Genomic DNA, 19754 nt, shown 5'->3' with positions numbered 1-19754 from the left:
TTCATAAGCGGGGGTTTTTCTGAGGGTTAACCAATTTATGAGGGATTGGGCCCCTTAGTTTGTTGTGGTTTTGTCTTCCGAGCGTAGGCACTAGTTGTTGTATTTTAGATGTAGGTTTTTTCTAGTTTATTTTTTAGTTTTTCTTCCTTTTTCTATTTTTTTTCTTTCCTGTTGCTCTCTATTTTTGGCTTCCTTTCTTGTGTTTAATAAAACGTCACCTTAAATAATAATAATAATAAATAAATAAATAAATAATTACAAACATAGCCCACCATTGGACAAAGTGTCTAGCCCTATTGAAACAAACTGAGACCGAACAACTCCTATTCCTAAAGCAACGATTTGTTTCTTTCCTCCCAAAGTCACCAAATTCCTGCCAATAGAGCCAATCTCCATATGGCTTTGCCTTTTTTGCCTATTCCTCCTCCATGCCAAGCTAGGAAGAAGCACCCATAAAACACCGAAGAGGGAAAGAAAACTATCCCACAACTCTTTGCAAAAATGCAATGAAGAAAGACATGGTCCAAAATTTTCTCAACTTTCTCATACATGATGCAAACATTTGTAAGTGGCAAATTCCCGCAGTGGAGATTATCAACTGTTGGCACTTAGTTATTCCCGACCACACAAGCCAGGAACACAGCGGAGATTATCAACTGTTAGCGAGATCTTCGGCCTCTTCATCCGAAAGCTCCTACGACATGGCAATACCCATATTGTCTCATTCTATCAAGAAGCATTGTGCAATCATGATCTCTGTTGAAGAGGAACTTCACAACAATAGTGGAAAAGCTTCCCGGAATAGTTTGTCACCCAACTAGGTATCGTCCCAAAAACGAATTCTTTTGCCGTCTCCCAATGAGATAGCCACTCCTGCCAAAAATTTGCTTGTTAGCGAGCCACTGATTTCCACAAGTGTGAGGCTCTATAAGGCGATGAAGCCCAGGTCCACCATCCCCCTACTTAAAGTCCATATTTCCTCCCAATAGTTTCTTTCCTTAAAGAATAGACCTCCGATCCAAATCTCCATAGCCATTTATCGAGGAGAGCTTCTTTCGTCAAGTCCAGGGGTGTTAGGCTAGCGCCCCCTTCATCTTGAGGTTTGAATACATTGACCCATCTCATCAAGTGAAATTTATTATTATTAGACACTCTATGCCATAAGAAATCCCTTCTGAGTTTTTTTTTTTTTTTTTTTTTTTCCAATTTGTCTAATACCTACATACTCTATGCCTTAAGAAATCCCTTCTAAGTTTTTTCCAATTTGTTTAACACCAACTTCGAGCAATGGAATAGAAACATAAAATAGACCGGGAGGTTAGACATTGTTGCCTTGATTAACATCAATCTTCCACCCATAGGAAGATGCCTATTTTTCCAACTTGAGAACTTCCTTTCTACTCTTTTGATAACTTTATCCCGCAAGTGCTTCGTCGGCTTGCCTATGCATAGTGGGAAGGGGGAGGTGAAGGTATAAAGGAGTGATGCCGCCATACATTCGAATACTAGAGCGAGTTTGGTTGTCTCCTCTTTTGAAAGACTGACCCCGAGAAGCTAACTTTTAGCTATGTTCACCTTTTGAGCCCAAAATTGCTTCAAAACATATGAATATATGATTGTTTTTCTCAAATTGCCCACCTTTCTTCAGATGCATTGCAAAAGAGCATCATGTCATCCACAAATTGGAGGTGCGAAATTTGGAATTGCAATTTATCTACCTTGAAACCTTCAATTAAATCGGCTGACCTTTTTCTACCATTTTTCCTAGAGCTTCCACTACAACCATGAATAAGTAGGAGGAGCGGTCACCTTGCCTCAAACCCCTCAATGCCGAAAAGTAGCCTTTTGGGAAGCCATTTACCAAGACAAAAATTTTAGCCGATCGCACACAAGTGGAGATCTAGTTTCGCCATTTTGCTCGCATCCCAATCGCCCCAACATATAGTCTAAAAATTTCCAATCAACGTGATCGAATGCCTTTTTCTATATCGAGCTTACAGATAACTCTTTTCTTACTGACAATTGCAGGGCATCTAGACATTCATGGGCAACTAGAGCGATGTTCACTATTTGTCTACCTTCCGAGAAAGCCCGTTGAGGTTTGGATATCACTTCTGATAATACTGTTTAGAATCTTGAAGCCAAGATTTTCACGACCATTTTCTACGGACCTCAAAGAAGACTGGTTGGCCTAAAATCTTTTAAGACCTTCTGCACCTTCCTTCTTTGGAATGCTCCCAAAAATTTTGAAACAACGTGATTGGAAAGCCATTTGAGCCGAGGGCTTTGTCACTGCCCAGTTCCTTGCACGCCAACTTGAGCTCTTCCTCTGATATTGGCCTTTCTAAGCCATCCGCCACTTGTTGAGAAATTTTATCGATATGCAAATTGCGACTCTAGACTTCACTAGAGAGAAGATTCTTGTAGAAGTTGACTATGGCGTTGCTCACTTTAACTTTGGCTTCAGTTCTCTTTTCGTCCACCAATAAGCTTTGAATCTTATTAGTTCGTGCCCAAAGACTTGCAATTGCATGAAAGAATATTGTATTTTTGTCTGCTTCCTTTAAGCAAGCTTAATTTTGTTCAAGTTATTATTTCAGTGGCAGAAAACAAGTAATGGCCTCTCTAGTAACCTGATGTTAAAAATGTGCTTTTGCATGGGGAGCTGCTCAAAGAAGTGTATGAAGCAACCAAGTAGGTTTGTTGCTCATGAGGAGTCATCTGATAAGGTGTGTATTTAAAGAAGTTAATTTATGGCCATTCTCCTTGCATATGGTTTGAAAAATTCAGCATAGTGATGGCATATGAGCTTCAACAAAGCTAAGTTGATCACTTAATTTTTACTCAGCAAAGTGAATCAGGGCAAAGTGAATTAGGTCAGACAGTGTTGGTAGTATACGTTGATGACATTCTTGTTACTGATGGTGAGAGCTTAAGAGTTCATACGGGTAATATATATAGGCAAAAAAACAAGTAAAAATGTAAAAGAAGATTCCAGAATGACCTCATTATTCCATAGCTATTTAAGAAAACCTACCTCCCAGCATACAAGTAAAACGAAAATGAGAATTCCACGATGAGTTCTACGCTAAGCCTATCAAAGTGTTGCCATTAGAACGATTTTGAAACATAAGATGAACTGACAATATTTCCATAAGGAAAAATATAGTGAGCCATGGCCATATCAGAAAATCTGGTAAATAAAGTTTAAGATTTTAGTAATTCAAATATAGACAATGCTCACCACAGTAATTGAAGATGGATGAAATATTTTCACAAAAGCTGTACCCAATACGACAGCTGTAAGGGGACCTGCTGCTCGTAGATACCGCAAATGCTTCTTTGATTTTCCCTACAATATTTGAAGCATGAATATCGTCAAGACTGAGTGATCCTTTGCAGATATTTATACTGATCATTCAACCTTTATTATTATTAATAAAAAAAAAAAAAAAACTCAGCAATAAGTTCTTACCAAGTGCTTCATTACAAGGAGAATTGCAAGCATGACGGATCCCATTACAAATGGGGGCCAAGAGAACTACAAGAAGAGAGACATCAGACAAGAAAAAAGGAATATGTGCAGTGTTGGTCAATATAGCTTCTCTAGCAAGAAAGTTTCATGCTTTTAACTGAACGTCAAAGAATTGCCATAATCACCACAAACAACCGAGAACTGAAATATCAGTGATTATAATCACAAATATAGTGAATGGAATATGATGAAGAACATAATTTTCAAAGTAAATCACATGCATGTTACTGCAACTTAATCTGAAAGTGCTTGGGTGGGGTGGGGTGGGGTGGGGTGGGAAGAATATGCACAATTCATATGTTTAATGGCGTATTACATATAGAGCTGTACATGAGTCGAACCGAGTCGAGCTTGGCACATCTCGGCTTGGCTCGGCCAGTAGCTAACCCCAACTCGAACTCGGCTCGGTTCGGCTCAGTCCTCGAGCCTCTCTGGCCAGCTCGGCTCGGCTCGGTCAGCAGCTCAGGCCAGTTCGAGCCGAGTTCAAGCCTATGCGACATTTTCTCAAACACATAGAATGCATCTTCAATTTCTCACAGAATGCAAAACAGTAACAACACTTTACAGGTATTTCATCAAACACTCGGCAAGCAGCATTAAAATCAAGATATGAGGGCAGTCTTATAATGTAAAGTTTTTGTAGTGATTTGTTTCATATCCATTCATTCTTCGCCACCAGCTGATCCGGCGGAGAATGTACGCACCCGAAACAACACTTCGTTGAGTCATTTCATCAAACACTCGGCAAGCAGCATCAATATCAAAATAACTGAGTCACCGAGCTGATTTGAACAGAGTCAATTCGAGTTGAGGTTCGATTCGGGTCGAGTTGAGCTCGGGCAAGCTCGAACTCGGCTCAAAATTTTTTCGAGCTCCAAAAACCAGCTCGACTCGGTCCGAATCCAATTTCGAGCAGAGGCGAGTCGAGCTTTTCCGAGTAGAGTCAAGCGAGCTGACCGAGCTAACTCAACTCGTGTACAACTCTAATTACATACACTACTGTGTAGAACTCGCAATTTCTCTCTACATGCGTGTGTGCGTATGTGTTGAGGGGGTTGAGGGGTGAGACATGCACAATCCGTCTATTTGATGGTATATGATAAATATATACTTTACTATCATCTTTTTCTTTTATAATTTATCTATTTAATCTGCATAATTCTATGTTGATGATATGGTGCTTGGAGTGATCAAACTCAAATAGCTCGTATTTTTCATGTTCCTTCAGCAAGTATTTGAAATGGAAGGCGAGAAATATTTATTTCTCTCAGGGTATTGAGTTCTCACAGATGTCTTGGGGGGCTTTCTGTCACTCAATATAGATCTATTCTTGCCAACATTCATCTTCTACCAATGCTTGACTGCAAAACCATTTCTACTCCAGATTTGTGTAATGCGAAGCTTGCTCCCTTCGATTCTATTTCTTCTGATACTATTCTTTATAGGTGAATGTGTGGTGAGCTTCAGTAATTGGCTTGCATGCAGCCTGATATTGCTTACTCTGGCAATGAAGTTTGTCAGTTCCTGTGTCAACCTTCTCAGGTTCATCTAGACGGTGTCAAACAAATCATTCACTATGTGAAAGCAACTGTTTTGCATGGACTTCTCTATTTTGCATATAGAAAACTCTCTTCATCAATTTTATTAGCTTACACAGTACTGAGCTGGTTCTCCCAATGATCACCAATCCACTACGGGGTATTGTGTTTATCTTGGTTCTAAAATGTCTGCTTGGTAGCAAGACAAAGGACATTGGATAGTTCTTCATTCAAGTGCTAAGGCTGAATATCATGATCAGTGTTTTAAATAGCGGTAGCGTGTCGCGTAGTGTTCAGCCCTCTGTAGCGTGTGGCGCAAGTAGTGTAGCGTGTAGCGTAAGCTACACGATACTTCTATTTTTTAATTTAAAAATAGAAAAAATATGATAAATAGTAAGAAAAAAACTATATATACATATATATATATGCCTAAAAGATGATTCATTTTTTCAAGTATAAACATGTTCAAACAAGTTATTAATCATCATTTATTATTAATGTCTAACACATACTGTCTAATTGAAACCACATACATAAACCAAATCAAATTATTATCACTTCAACAACTTTTTAAGCAAACTATAATTAATAACCTCTAATTGAAACCACTAGTCACAAGTATAAAAAGAAATTAAAATCCCACAAGTTGAGATTATTAAGTACAAAATACACAATATAATTACCTTTTAAAAAAATACAAAATATAACTACCATTTATTTTTAAAAAAGGCATAGCATACACTACATATGCTACGCGCACACTATATATGCTATACATGCTACAACGCTACACACGCTACCCGTGGCTACATACGCTACAACCCCTATAGTGTACACTACAGGGGATTTATGCTATTTGCTAATGCTACATAGCGTCATAGCTACGCTAGGTGCTCTATTCAAAACATTGATCATGATGTGTCAGTGTTAACTTGGATTTGCTTCTCCTTCATGATCTTGGCACTTCCATCGGAGCAAACTTTTCTCTTGATTGTGATAACAAAGGTGCCATGGCGATGTCGGCTAACCCAGTATCAAGCTCGTACCAAGCATACCGAGATAGACAATGACTTTGTTCATGAGAAGGTTCTCTGATTAAGTTTCCCCTATATTTAATCTGATGGATAAATTGCAGATATCTTTACAAAACCTGTCAAACAACCATTTACTCCAAAAGCTTAAGCTGTCAGAGTGTGGTGTATCAATGTATATCAAGGGACTTTATCACTTCAACACCCCCCCGCACGTGCGAGGTGGGAACTCCACACGGAAACATATTGACGAAGGTGGAGGGACACTCACACCATAAATAGGCCGGGCTTAATTTCCCAGTCCCTGGGCCGGACCTGATTTTCCTGACCCTCCGTGGGAGAATAATATATTAGCGAGGCATATTTGCTGCTCTCGAGATTCGAACATAGGACCTTCCGCTCTGATACCATGTCAAACAACCATTCACTCCAAAAGCTTAAGCTGTCAGAGTGTGGTGTATCAATGTATATCAAGGGACTTTATCACTTCAACAGAACCTTTATCTTAAGTTCATTGTCATTGTGATTTGGCACTCAAAATAACAATAGTAATCATGACTTCTTATCATCCAAGCATTCAGTGCATTGCTTGCCTTTTTTTTTAATTTCTAACAGGTGTTGTTTCACATCTCTTGGAAACTGAATACATGTGTCCTTATTGCTTGGTTATAGGCAGCGTATCCCACACTAATTAAAGAAGAGGTGAATCATTTATGCAGCCAAAACACTTCTGTTGAGGCTACAACTATAGTAGTTGAAGCTGTTAAAGGTTTAGAAATTTATTTTTCTAGACACGGAGTTTTTTACTGTATAAGGGAACTACCTCTACATGCCAAGATGGACGAGGGATTTTTCCTCACCATTGTGGATGATCAGACACATTGTTTCTGAGCTTCTTCTCCTTTAGCAACTAAGAATAATCCTATGGCTTGCACTAAAGGAGTGAAATCTGAAACGAAAACTGCGCAAATGTATTTATATCTCTATGATAAATTGCGTGGGCCTCCATAGATATTCAGTTCCTCCCTTTCACTAATTGCACAACTTTCTTGATCAATAGAAACATAATACCATATCCAAAAATTAAGGGACTAGCATTAGATTATTACTCCAAAGAGAACCATGTCAATTGTCATTGTCACTTTCAGAAAAAGCAAAGAAATCAACCTATGCATTCATGAAGGATATGAACAGAAACAGAAAAGATGAGGGATCTGAGTGAAGAGTATCTAAATTACAAAACAAACGTGCTTGTTGATCAATTGTACGACAACCAGTGTTCCATGTTTCAGCGATGTTATCTATAACATCACCGAAGGGGGATTTCAGCACCTTATCTCCATAACATGTGGATTGAATCTTCAATTTCGGGGAGAAAAAGCAGATCAGAAGCTTGGTGGGCTGGAATTGCAAAAATAAATAAATAAATAAATAAAAATAGACGATTTGATTTTTTTAATTTTTTTTTTAATCAGGGATCTGGTTGGGGAGTAGATTTCGACCACTCCTCTCCAGTTTTTGTAAATTAAATCCCTAATTTTGAGGAAAATCAAGAATCAGGAAAACGTGCATAAATACTGCGAAAAAAAAATAAAAATCAACACAAAAGAAAATTAGGTTTTTTTAGGATTTTTATTTTTTTCAAGGATCTGGTTGGGGAGTGGATTTCAACCACTCTTCCATTTTTTTTTAAAGAAAAATTAATTACTTAAAATTTTGAAAATGCAAAAAAAAAAAAAAAAAAAAAAAAAAAAAAACAATGATACCATTTCATGAAAAACGTATTAATTTTTTCTATACATGGATGAATGTTGGTGAGTGATGTGTTGTAAACTTGCAATTTTTAATAAAAATATTATCTTTTAGAATTTCAAAAATTATGAGAAAAAAAAAAATTTGTCTACTTTTAAAAAGTAATTATTTTATTTCATAATTATGTATGCATGTATGGATGGGATATATATTATATGTATGTCTAGATGTGTGCATTGATAGATGGATGAATGGATGTGTAATGGATGGACAAGGTGCATGTATAGATGGATCATGGATGCATTTTTGTATGCATGCATGGATGGATGTATTAGCATGTATGGATGGATGGATAGACATGGATGGATGTATTAGTGTGTATGGATGGATGGATAGACATGGATGGACGTATTAATGTATGCATGGGTGAATGGTTGGATTGATGGATGGATGGTTCGAGGGATCGTCTGATGGATGGATGGATCACGTATGTATATATGTATGTATGTATGTACGTATGTTTGCATGGATGGATGGATGCATATTTGTGTACATGGATGGGTGCATCAATGTGTGTATGGATGTTGGATGCATGTACCTATGGATGGATATATTAATGTATGTACGTATGGATGTATAGATGGATGAATAGACATGCATGGATGTATGACTTTTTCTTTGATTTAGAAACAATTTTAAGTAATTATTGTGTTTCTAATGATACTATTGGTATGAAATAAACTCAATTTGGTTACCATTGCAGTGATTTTTTGCGATAACATATGCTTCTTTTCCGAAAGATATGACAATGCATGCTTTAGGCCCCTATGAAATGTAAATTTTATTTTGTATGGTTCTTTTTTGTAACTTTTTTAATTCCTAAATATGCAAATATGTGTATTTTAGCATCTCCTGAAGTTTCACTAAAAAATCCCACCGTTTTCCCCATGTTTCCTTAATGTTTCCCTCAGTCAGTGACACATTTTCAGGTTTCAGCAATATTGATACATGTTTCAGTATCCTCAGCAGGAGATACTTGTAACGAAACTGATACTACGAACACTAAGGACAACATATTTGACCATAAAAAAGACTGAGGAAAAAAAAAAGAATTAGATATGGAACTAGTAGGAAGCATAAATAAGTCAAGTTAAAGGGCATTTCGAATAATTCTTGGCAAAATTACAGGTGAAGCTTCGAATTGGAGCCTAAAGACAATAAATTTTCCTTTAGGGCATGTTTGGGATCAAGGAAATGAGAACATGAATTTGGTAAATCCATGAATGTGTCAAATTCAAGGTTTTGCATTGGATTTGGATTTGGCAAATTCCAAAGTCCATTGTTTGGTGATCAAACTGCAAATTCATGGATTTGGGGAGCATTTATTGGAGTGGTAAAGCATTTGTTGCAACGGAATTACTTTTTTGCTTTTATAAGAGTATTTCATTCTGAGGATTTTCCAAGTCTTTAGTTTTTAGGGGGATTTGGATTTGCCCCAAATCCATGGATTTATGGAGGCTTGGATTTGGGAAATCCACGAATTTGGCCAATCCCCAACAAAAGACGAATTGGGGAGATTTGAAATCCACGGATTTCACAAATCCCTGCCCCAATTCCCTCACCCCCAACAACCTAGCATGCAAGGTGAAAAACGAGTTAGCTAATAAGGATATCAAAACCTACACATCGGGGAATAGAATATTCAACTACAAGACAGGGTCATGCCACAGAATGGCATAGGCACATCAAATAAAAGTGCATATACAAATGACAAATAACTCTACCATCAAGTACATATATGAAAATCCTAGGAATGAAGACCATCGAAATGTACAAGTGGACTTGCTATAATATGTATCTAGTTAAAGTAACAAGGCATTGTAATTTGCGAGTTCCAACAAAATGGTCTAAACCAGTGTTCGAAATATCAGTATCATGTTACATATCGCATCCTTGAGAAACAAATATGTATCGGTTATCGCACAGGATATATTGTTTGTATTGGATAATTTATCGCACTTTTTGGGAAACGTGAGGAAACATTGGGAGAATGGTTGAATTTTTCAACGAAACTTCAGGGATTGTTAAAAAAGACCTTAATACACACTTTTAAGTCATAACATCTCAAAAAAGAAGAGCAAATGATAAGTTTCATTTGTATAGGGTCGTAAGTTATGCACTGTCTAAACTAAATGCAACTATATTCAAATTAAATGCATAACATTTAGAGTGTATGTGATAATCATTTCATCAAACACTCCTAAATACTTCGTAATTAGTCACAATTGATAGCTGGTTCAAGGAAATTTTCGAAAAATAATAATATTTTAATATTTTTTATTAATGTTTAATTAAAAATTATTTTATTTTATTTTTGAAATTGACAATGACTTAAAAAATCAGTAAATCAGCCCTCATACGTGCTTGATTTGATGTTTGGAGTGCAACATTGCAAGCAATTTGGGAGAATTTAGGAAATTTTTAAAAATTTCCCAGTTTTCTCCAAATCGGACCACCTACACTCAAATTTTGAAATTAGAGTGTATGTGATGATCATTTCATCAAATACTCCAAGTTTCTCCAAAACGGACCACCTACACTCAAATTTTGAAATTAGAGTGTATGTGATGATCATTTCATCAAATACTCCTAAATACTTTGAACTTAGTCTCAATTGACAGTTGGTTGAAGGAAATTTTTGAAAAAAACATAGAGGATGTGAAAAACCTATTGATATCGAAATCAAACTCCAACTCCATGATTTTTCATTCAAAACATGAAGAACCAATGGATTTGTAACCATTTGATAGTGATTTAATGTAATTTCAAAAAAAAAAAAAAAGGGAAATTGAAAATACTTACTGGATCGAGCATGTGGAATATATCGGCACTACCTGTGTGTTTTGTATTGCATAGGTGGGATAAAAGATATATCACGGGATATATCGGCCGATATCGTCGATATTTAAAACATTGGTCTAAACACATCCAAAGTGGATAGACGACTGATAAACAACTCTATCATCAATTACATATACGAAAAATCCTACTGCCTCAGCGCATCGAAATTTTTTGAAGGGATTGGTTTTACCCTTGGGAATAGGGAGAAGATTCAATTTTGGGAGGACACTTGGGTCGGTGAAGCACCATTGCAAACTATGTTTTCGAGAATGGCCGAGCTATCTACTGCTCGTAATATTCCAGTGATGCAATGCTTCACCGTTTGTGGAGATACCATTGTGTAGTCTCCCCCATGCCGCAATTTTATGAGTAAGAGACCGAGGAGATAGTGCAACAGCTTGATCACATCTATTTGTGCAACCCAGTGATTAGGGAACAGCATAGGATGGTGTGGTGTAAGGAGAAACCAGAGTTATTTTCTGTCAGATCCTGATACTGTGCGCTCCTGAAGCAAGGAGGGGCGGCATGTCCGAGCAAACGCAGTGTGTGTGGTCCTATGGGGCCCCTCCAAAGATCACAGCTTTCAGGTGGTTAGTCAGGAGGGCAAGGATTTTCACTATGGATAATCTTTATAAACAAGAAATGGTGATTCCCAATATTTGCCTTTTGTATATGGAAAAATGTTGCATCAGTCAACCATCTTTTTGCTTAGTGTCTGTTTGTGCATCGGGTATGGAGTGGATTTATAAGGAGCTTTAACACCTCCCAGGTTATGCCAAGTTCAGTTGGCAATCTTCTATTGGCTTCGCATAGCATTGGATTTAGGAAGTGGGACAAGGCTATATGGAGGCTTAGCTTATTGGCGGTCCTTTGGGTGATGTGGGAGGAAAGGAATGGGAGGTGTTTTAGAAATACAAGCAACAATGTGGGGACTGGAGAGGGTCATGTTGAGGGTAATGGGCCTTGTTGTTGAATGGGCCTCAAGCATCAAAGGGCTAAAAGATTGTTCCTTTCCTTTTTAGCTTGTAAATAGTTAAGCCATCTCGGAACTGTTCTTAATAAAATCTCCGTTAAGTTATTGAATTTGTTCAGATATGCACCCAGTGAAGTTAACAAGGCATTGAGATTATGAGTTAGGATACCGCCGCCATCGTCGTCGTCATCTTGTCCCAGCTCATTGGGTTGGATTAACAAAAACTCCACCAAATCAGTTACAAAAAGTTCAAACTGTGCAAAAGTTATGAAGTCATCGAAACTTTGAATTTATAAAGAAATAAATAATAATGATGATTTGCACATTCAAAAGAATACCTTAGAAGCCCCAGCGATTATACTCTTTATAAGTGGTATGATCTTGCTGCTTCTTTCTATACTGTATCCCAAGAAGTACTTAGCTTGAGATAAGGCAATTACAATGGCTGAAGAAGTGGTGAATCCAGAAATTACCGAACGGCTGATGAAACGGATAAGCCATCCAAGCCTGTAGAGAAGGGTAAGAGTCAACAAGTTGAAGATAAAAGCTGATGATGAGAACAATATGCAAATCAAGGGCTCTACTGAAGCACTGACAACCATCCATGCATATAAATTTCTCCCAGAAGAGAAAGTCATAGCAGCTTTTGAATAACTATTTTCCAAGATGAGCTATGATGCCAAGACATGGATAGCAATACAGGGAGAGCAGTATACAACTCCAAATTTCTCAACATGCTATTCATACCAAGCTTCATGATGTATATTTGAAAGGATTTACACTATGTTATTGATTTATAGTTTTTCCCTGGAACCATGTCGTACTGTACATTAGGGACTGTTCTTTACTTTTATTTCAATAGTGTTTCTGGATGACCATTCTGGGTTTTCAAAGAAGCTCAAACTTTGATTTGAACCACGGTATTTGCAGTAATTTTGATAGAGGTTTACCAGAGCCTCATGATCGTCTTTCAAGATGAACACTTGCTTGTCTCCAGTCTCTCCTCCATATTAGGTGGTCCACTTCTAAGGCAATCAGAACTGTCAATCTGCTGGGCCACCACATTGAGGGGCTATTAGCCCATCATTCAAAATGTACATCAAAGGAGCTATCTTTGACATTGCATTAGTGAACCACGAATGGACACTCAAGAAGTCAAATAAAAAAATGATCAAGGGTCCACATTCAATTGAGTGGAAATTGCACTGAGAAGATGACCATAATTGTCAAATCACCGACTAGGGCTATGGCATGTCTACATGGTAGCCCACCAGATGAACAGTTTTGATGGTCCTAGATGTCTGCCAAATGCAGGGTAGTTGCTGGAGGCAAGCAAAGAAACCCACAAAACCTCACTCTACTGTTAGAACTTAATTTTATCTTCTCTATTGACTATTTATTATACTTATATGCTGAATCCATTTCAAAATGCTCTGCTGATCACTAGTTTTGCATCACTGGGAGGAGTCCAATTGTGTGGGAAAAGCCAATTTTCCAAGAGCATCCAAAGAGGAAAATAGTTTCATACCTCAACAGCCCCATCACACATTCCATGATCCCAACCATAAGAGCCAACAAAATTGCAAGCTCTGTGTACAACTCATCGGAAGAATCAACGATGCTACCCAAGACATTAGAAACCAAGAGAGACACCAACGCCACTGGACCAATTGCGAGCTGACGTGATGACCCGAATATAGCATACATAAATATAGGAATAAAACCCGAATCTGTATATGAAAAAATACAGCAGTCTTTAGCAATCTGAAATATAATTCAGCAAAAAAGTTAGAAAAAACAAGAAGAAATTGAAGTGTGATGTACACTCACAAAGCCCATAAATTGGATGAAGTCCAGCTAACTTTGCGTACGACATGGACTGAAGATTCACAATCAAATTCAACCAAAAAGGTCGAAAAGGTCACTAAAGCGCTCAAAGAATTTAGTAAAAGAACTAAATTATATAGAAGTAAAACCTATACATGATACAGAAAAGAAAGATAGCCTGCCTCAATCTCCAACATAGATGGTAAAATCATGGGAACTGTTCATCCAGTGGGCCTCATCTCAGATGGGACATGGTTAAAAAAACGCATTCATTGACTTTTGTCAGTTGAGCGTAGACATTTGTCCATCCTTGTTCTGACCATTAATTTTCAGGCGATCATCCAGTTTGGATGCAACAGCCCACCAATTCAGTTTGGCCGCACCAGCCACCACAGTGGGCCTCAGTCCTACTTTGCAGAGGCCTCCACCTTGAATGGGACCCATCCTTTTTATGATCACAAATGCTCATTTCGTAAACCCTCAGATGCATAGAGAGCTGTCATTGGGTACCCGGAAACAGGGGTTCCTGATGGAACCCGACCCAATTTTTAATGGGTTCCGGTCCCATCTTTAGGACCCATTGAGAATCCAGGTCAGGTTTAGGTCTTACCTTTTGGACCCAGTTAAAAATCGGGCCTAGTCAGGTTCAATTGGTTTTTTATAGCAAATTTATATATATTTAAATAATAAAATTATATATATTAGATATATTGATGATTTTAAGCAACAAAATGAGGTTTCCTAAGCCCCATATATGTAAGAGGGCCAATTTACACACCATTCACATCAAATTGGCATGTGTGAGTGATCTAATCCATCCATTGGGTGGGCCCAGCCATCTAAATGCTCTTATTTGTTCCAAACCCAACTTGAAACCTAGATCAAAACCCGATGGGCAATATTTTAAATAGCAAATAGTGTGTAGCGTAGTGTTCACCCCTCTAAAGCATGAGGCATAAGCTACATAAGATGTAGCTTAGTTGCATGCTACTTGCAGATTTTTAATCAAGGTTGCACTTGGTTGCACCAATTTCATGATATTTTGCACCAAATAAAGCTGATTAATAATAAATTTTCATGATATTTGGTGCAACCAAGCGCAACCTAAAGTAATAGGAAAGGGATTAACTAATTTTAAAATTGTTACTTATATTATTTTAATAAAAGCATTGAAAAGATTAACTATTTTTTATTGAAAATAGAAAAACATAACAAAACATTGAAAACATTAATTGATTTTAACCCAAAGAGGTTTGGGCGAATGGTCTTCACCGTAGGTTTGCTCCCTACAGGTGAGGGTTCGATTCCCCTCCTTGGCTTTACCCGATACATGTGGTTGTGGGTGATTACGTGTATCCGCATGGATTAGTCTCACTTCAAAAAGAGGTGGGGACACCCTGTGCCTTCAAAAAAATATATATATATATTTAATTGATTTTAATGTTGTCGTGAAAAAAAATAACTTGTAATGTGAGCTAAATAGTGTGAGCGTAGTCTATATAGCGTGTAGTATATACAAATTATCATGTAGCATAGGCTACACGCGAGCTACGTAGCATTAAGGCTAAGCTACGCTACATAGCATAGCTATTTAAACTTGATCCCTACTAGATCCAGGTCCAGGCATTCAAGAACCAAACCCAACCTAAAGAGACTCGGAACCGGCAAGACCCAAACCCAATTAGCTAGGTTATGGGTACTATAGGACCCAACCCAAACCCATACCATTGACAGCCCTAGATGCATAACTAGCGTATTCCACGAGATTCCACGCAACTGGATTATCCAAACCAAGGTAACCTGGACCATGGTTCACTTTGTTACATGGTAGGGGAACAAGTATGTTGTATCTTGTATGCTATGGGTAGCATCATCTGTGTCGCCCCAATACATACCCTAAGCATATGCAATATAGTTTTATATATTAACTCATTTTACAGTTTATATATGAAATGATGAATGTTATCTTTGTAAATCCTACATGCATAGTATCATATTATAACTGAATAAAATAAAAGTATAAATCTCTAAATTGTAAATATAAATTTGCATCACAACTTCATTGATAGTAAGAGTATAGAACCATAATTTAGAACAGTGATTTGGATCACAAATGACCCATAATCCAGATCGGGCAATTCAGAACAGAAAATGCAGAGGCCAAGTTATCCGTGATTTCAGTCACTTCGATCCAAGTGGGCCTCAGTCATACTCTGTGGCCTCCAACTTACATGGGGCCCATCCTTCTTATGATCACAACCGTTCATTTCAAAAGTGCCGAGATGGATAACTAACCCATATATGATGACCTACAAACAAATGATTAAAAGTAGTGCACCACTGAGAAATCAGGCACGCATATCTCCAACCATTTAAACACATTGTTGGAAATCTAGCAAGCAATTCAAGATCCAAATTTTCAAAAGCCATTTTCGCAACAAGAGAGGTGTATAGTGCACGCTGAGCACGCAACATGGGCATTTCCCTAGAAATAAAGACGGCCATCCAAATCAAATTTCTCTTGGTCCAGGCCATCCACATGTAGGCCTACCAGATAAACGGCTCTGATCACAGGAGATGGGCCCAAAACATCATGAAGATCATTCAAACTACATTCTAAACCATATAAGAATCTAAATCCATACAAAAAAAAAAACAGAAAGAAAGAAGAAGAAAAAAAAAACGATTTACACTACCAACCCATCTCAAAACCCAAAACCCAAAACTGCAACAGAAGAAAAAAAAAAAAAAAAAAATCAAATCAAATCAAATTGGAAAAATTAAAAATCTCCCCAAAATTCCAAGAATTCAGGAACGAGAGAGAGAGAGCGCGCGAGGGAGAGTGAAAAGACGAAAATAACCTGGGGAACGAGCATAATCCCAACGGTGAGGCCTGCCATGAGATCGACCTGAAGGTATTCCCGCCATCTGTAGGTCCGGATCCAACGGAAGCAAGGTAAAAAGAGCTCGATCCAGTCCGTCCACGTCATCCGCTTCAAACTCGACCGCCATCTGTCGGTCCAAGAGACGGAAAGAGAGGAGGAAGGAGAAGACGAGGAAGGGTGTTGGAATGGGATTACCTTCACTTGCCGATTAGGCATGGTGGCAGCGGCAGCTGCAGAGAGGTTTGGAGAGCTCGACGTGGCATACGTTATCTCCATGCGCACCACCCCCAGCCAATCGTGCGCTTACAAATCAATCCCTGGAATTTTTATTTGAAGGGGCGTTCGTACCATTAACCGAGTGGGATAATCTGCATAAGATCCTCTCCATCCATCAGGTTATCTACCTCATTTTTCAACTTGGATCCAAGAAATCAGGTCGGTCTGGAACTCAAGTGGGCCACACCGTAGGGGAGAGTTGGAATGTGGTGGCCATCATTGTCGAATTAAGGTCCCACCGTGGTTATATATGCCATCCAATCCGTTCGTACTAGGGAAATCAACAGGATGAAGGGATGTTCCAAAAATCACCCTGTCCGAAAACTCAACTGGGCCACACAAGGTTGTAGGCATGATTTTACACTGTTTACTATGTCGAGGCCCACCTGAGTTTTGGCTCGGTGTGATGTTCGGCATCAATGCCAAACATTAAGTGGATCACCTGATGGACGGTGCAGATGCCACGCACATGAAGTCGTTCGCCCAAGAAGCAGGTGGAGTCACGCCAGAGTTCTCCTATATATTTGTTGAAGCCAATTCTCGTTTTTCCTCCCCCTTAATTTGCTGCACGTTCGCGGGAATGAACTTGGGAGGTTTGCATGGTTTACACGCGTGACATTTGTACAGGACATCTGATCCGTTCAACGGGTAGGACCCACTGTGAGGATGTCGTGGCTCAATCAGGACGGTCCATTCCACTCATTATGCGGGCCAAAATTGTATGAAAACTATGAATGGATTAAGAAAAGCTTTTTCCCTGTCAGCGAACGCTAAAATTGACCAACGTTTTGAATGCGTGTGTTGAAAAGTATTAGTTATTTCATGTTTGGATGGGAAGCGGATTCAGCGACCTGGGTGTGTGTTGACGTCACCAAGTTCCGTGGCCCCACCATGAGGTATTTTCTATATCCAAACCGTTCGTCAGTTTCACGAGTTCGTTTTAAGGGTTGAACTCAAAAATAAAACATGTCCAAATACCTAGTAGACCAAAATAGAAAAGGCAATGGGAGATTGAACGTCTACCATTGAAGTTTTCTCAGGAAAGTTTTGAATGGATTCGATATTCATTTTTTCTCTTTATCCATGTTTGTGAGACATTATGAATAGATTGGATAGAGAAAAAAATATCATGGTGGGTCCTAGGAATGTTCTAACGGTGAAAACTAGTCTTCACTACTATTTGTAACGTGGTCCACTTGAACTTTTTATATGACTCGTTTTTTGGCACATGCCTTAAAATGATCTCGTCAAGTGATCGGATCTACAATTGTGATCTTCTTTCCATCGTTCCAACCATGGTAGGCTCGATGACCTTTGGACCTCTCCACCATGTTCCACGTTCATACAAGTAATGTCGCTGGTGTGGGGTTCACTAACTAATTTGCTTCTTTTTAAATAAAAGCTACAAGCAATAAGTATATTTTAGAGCAATCAAATCATTATAAATCTTTGCCAGGAAGGCTATGTCCACTTGAAAACGACCATTGTATAATAATATACATGTGGGTCTACTGATTGTAATACACAAACATATCTCTTCTTTTTACAAAGAGCATGCATGCAGAGGTTATCATTTGAAGCAACGAAGAACTCAGGATAGGAGTTTTCATTCGACAATACATTGTTTCTATTGGATGTTATATAATCTGGATGTGGAAATCCCAGAGATTGGCCTGTACATAGAACATAGAGATTTAGGGTTTAAATGACTTACCTAATTAAAATGCTATAGATGAAGGAGTAGAACACCAAAATACTAGAGATATGACGCTTAGATCTTCCTTTACTTAACACTTTTATAAAAGAAAAATCAACGGGACTTTGCTTTCTGTCTTGTGGTGTAGGATCGGGGACCTAGCTCTTAATATATATTGGCTGGGGTGTAGAGAGTTTGAATCTCATCACAAATCTCTCCCCACATCTCCACACCCCTAATTGTATACAAATTGCCTTGCGTATCAAGCTATAACACTCCACCCCTTACGCATTCTTACGCAGACAATGCGTAAATCACATTGAAGTGGGGTCCGCTAATTTACTCGATCATATAGTCCAACAATCAGATCAATCTAGAACGTTGATCAATAAGGCCCACCTAATTGAGTTCTAACATTGGAGTCAATGGCATCCACCCTTCTATGCCCTTTACATATTCCCATCTATAAGGTTTTATGGATATTATTCTATCTACCGTATGTTTTATAGACAAAAGCAATGGTGGTTAATTGTGCCAAATACATGATATACACTAAGGGCCTATTTGGATTCGCCTAAAGGGTGTATTGTATTATATCCAATTACTGTTCATGTATACGTTCTATCAATTTCAGAATACATCCAAATCAACATGTCATGAATCAATGTTTGGATAAAAGGTATTGTTTAGGCAAGTATACAAATTCTTGTTCAGATCAATGTTTGGATACGACATATTAGGGCTACGTATTGTCTATACGTATAATATTGATAGCACTTGTACGATGGTGGCTATTTTTAAGTTCTCAAAGTAGGAACCCCAGTAGGGCCCACTGTCATGTTTGTGAATAATCCTACCCGTCCATCCATTTTGTGATTGAATTTTAGTACATGTTGCCAAAATTGAACCGTCTCAAAAGCTTTGTATGTGTAATCCAGGAAAATTCGACATCCACAGTTGAAATTACGATGGGGCCACGAAAGTTTTGGTTTATGCTAACATTGAATTATATTTAGTTCATCCCAATAGGAATGATGCTATTAACGGTATGGATGGCATCTAAAACGGCAACATGTCCTAAAATGAACTCACAGAACCGATGGACGAATCGAATCATTCATAAACATGAAAGTGGGTCCCACCCGTACCAACGCAAGAACTTCCTCCGAAAGGTGATCGCAGGAAAGTGGGCTCCACCCGATCTGAAAGGCGATCATAGGCATCCGATCTAACTCACTGAATCTCTACTCTGTCCCTTCCAAGAGCTCGAGGAAAGATTCAACTGTATAACGAACCTCAAACCTTTGCAGAAAAAACGGAGAAGGTTAACGCCCACATGC

At 38.3% G+C, this 19754-nt stretch overlaps 1 protein-coding gene across 5 annotated transcripts in view; it reads right to left on the bottom strand.

Moving 5' to 3' along the window:
- The window catches only part of LOC131253015 (probable sulfate transporter 4.2), a 63820-nt gene extending 47059 nt beyond the window's left edge, over positions 1–16761 (bottom strand). For 3 of the 5 annotated variants that reach the window (XR_009174789.1, XR_009174790.1, XM_058253835.1), the window contains exons 1-6: positions 16419–16761; positions 13561–13609; positions 13259–13460; positions 12069–12237; positions 3476–3541; positions 3245–3352 (exon numbers count right to left, since the gene is read on the bottom strand). Coding sequence is in view for 3 of the 5 variants with exons in the window: in XM_058253835.1 (XP_058109818.1) it covers positions 3245–3352; positions 3476–3541; positions 12069–12237; positions 13259–13460; positions 13561–13609; positions 16419–16718 (894 nt within the window). In the remaining 2 variants the exon portion in view is untranslated. The remainder of the gene's footprint in view (positions 1–3244; positions 3353–3475; positions 3542–12068; positions 12238–13258; positions 13461–13560; positions 13610–16418) is intronic. The other 2 variants (XM_058253838.1, XM_058253836.1) reach the window with 2 other exon arrangements.
- Between the last annotated feature and the right edge of the window lie 2993 nt (positions 16762–19754).

This window comes from Magnolia sinica, chromosome 8 (genome assembly GCF_029962835.1).
Source record: "Magnolia sinica isolate HGM2019 chromosome 8, MsV1, whole genome shotgun sequence".
Classification (NCBI taxonomy): Eukaryota; Viridiplantae; Streptophyta; class Magnoliopsida; order Magnoliales; family Magnoliaceae; genus Magnolia; species Magnolia sinica.
Note: the sequence above shows the minus strand (reverse complement) of the source record. Positions and strands in the feature narration are given on the sequence as shown.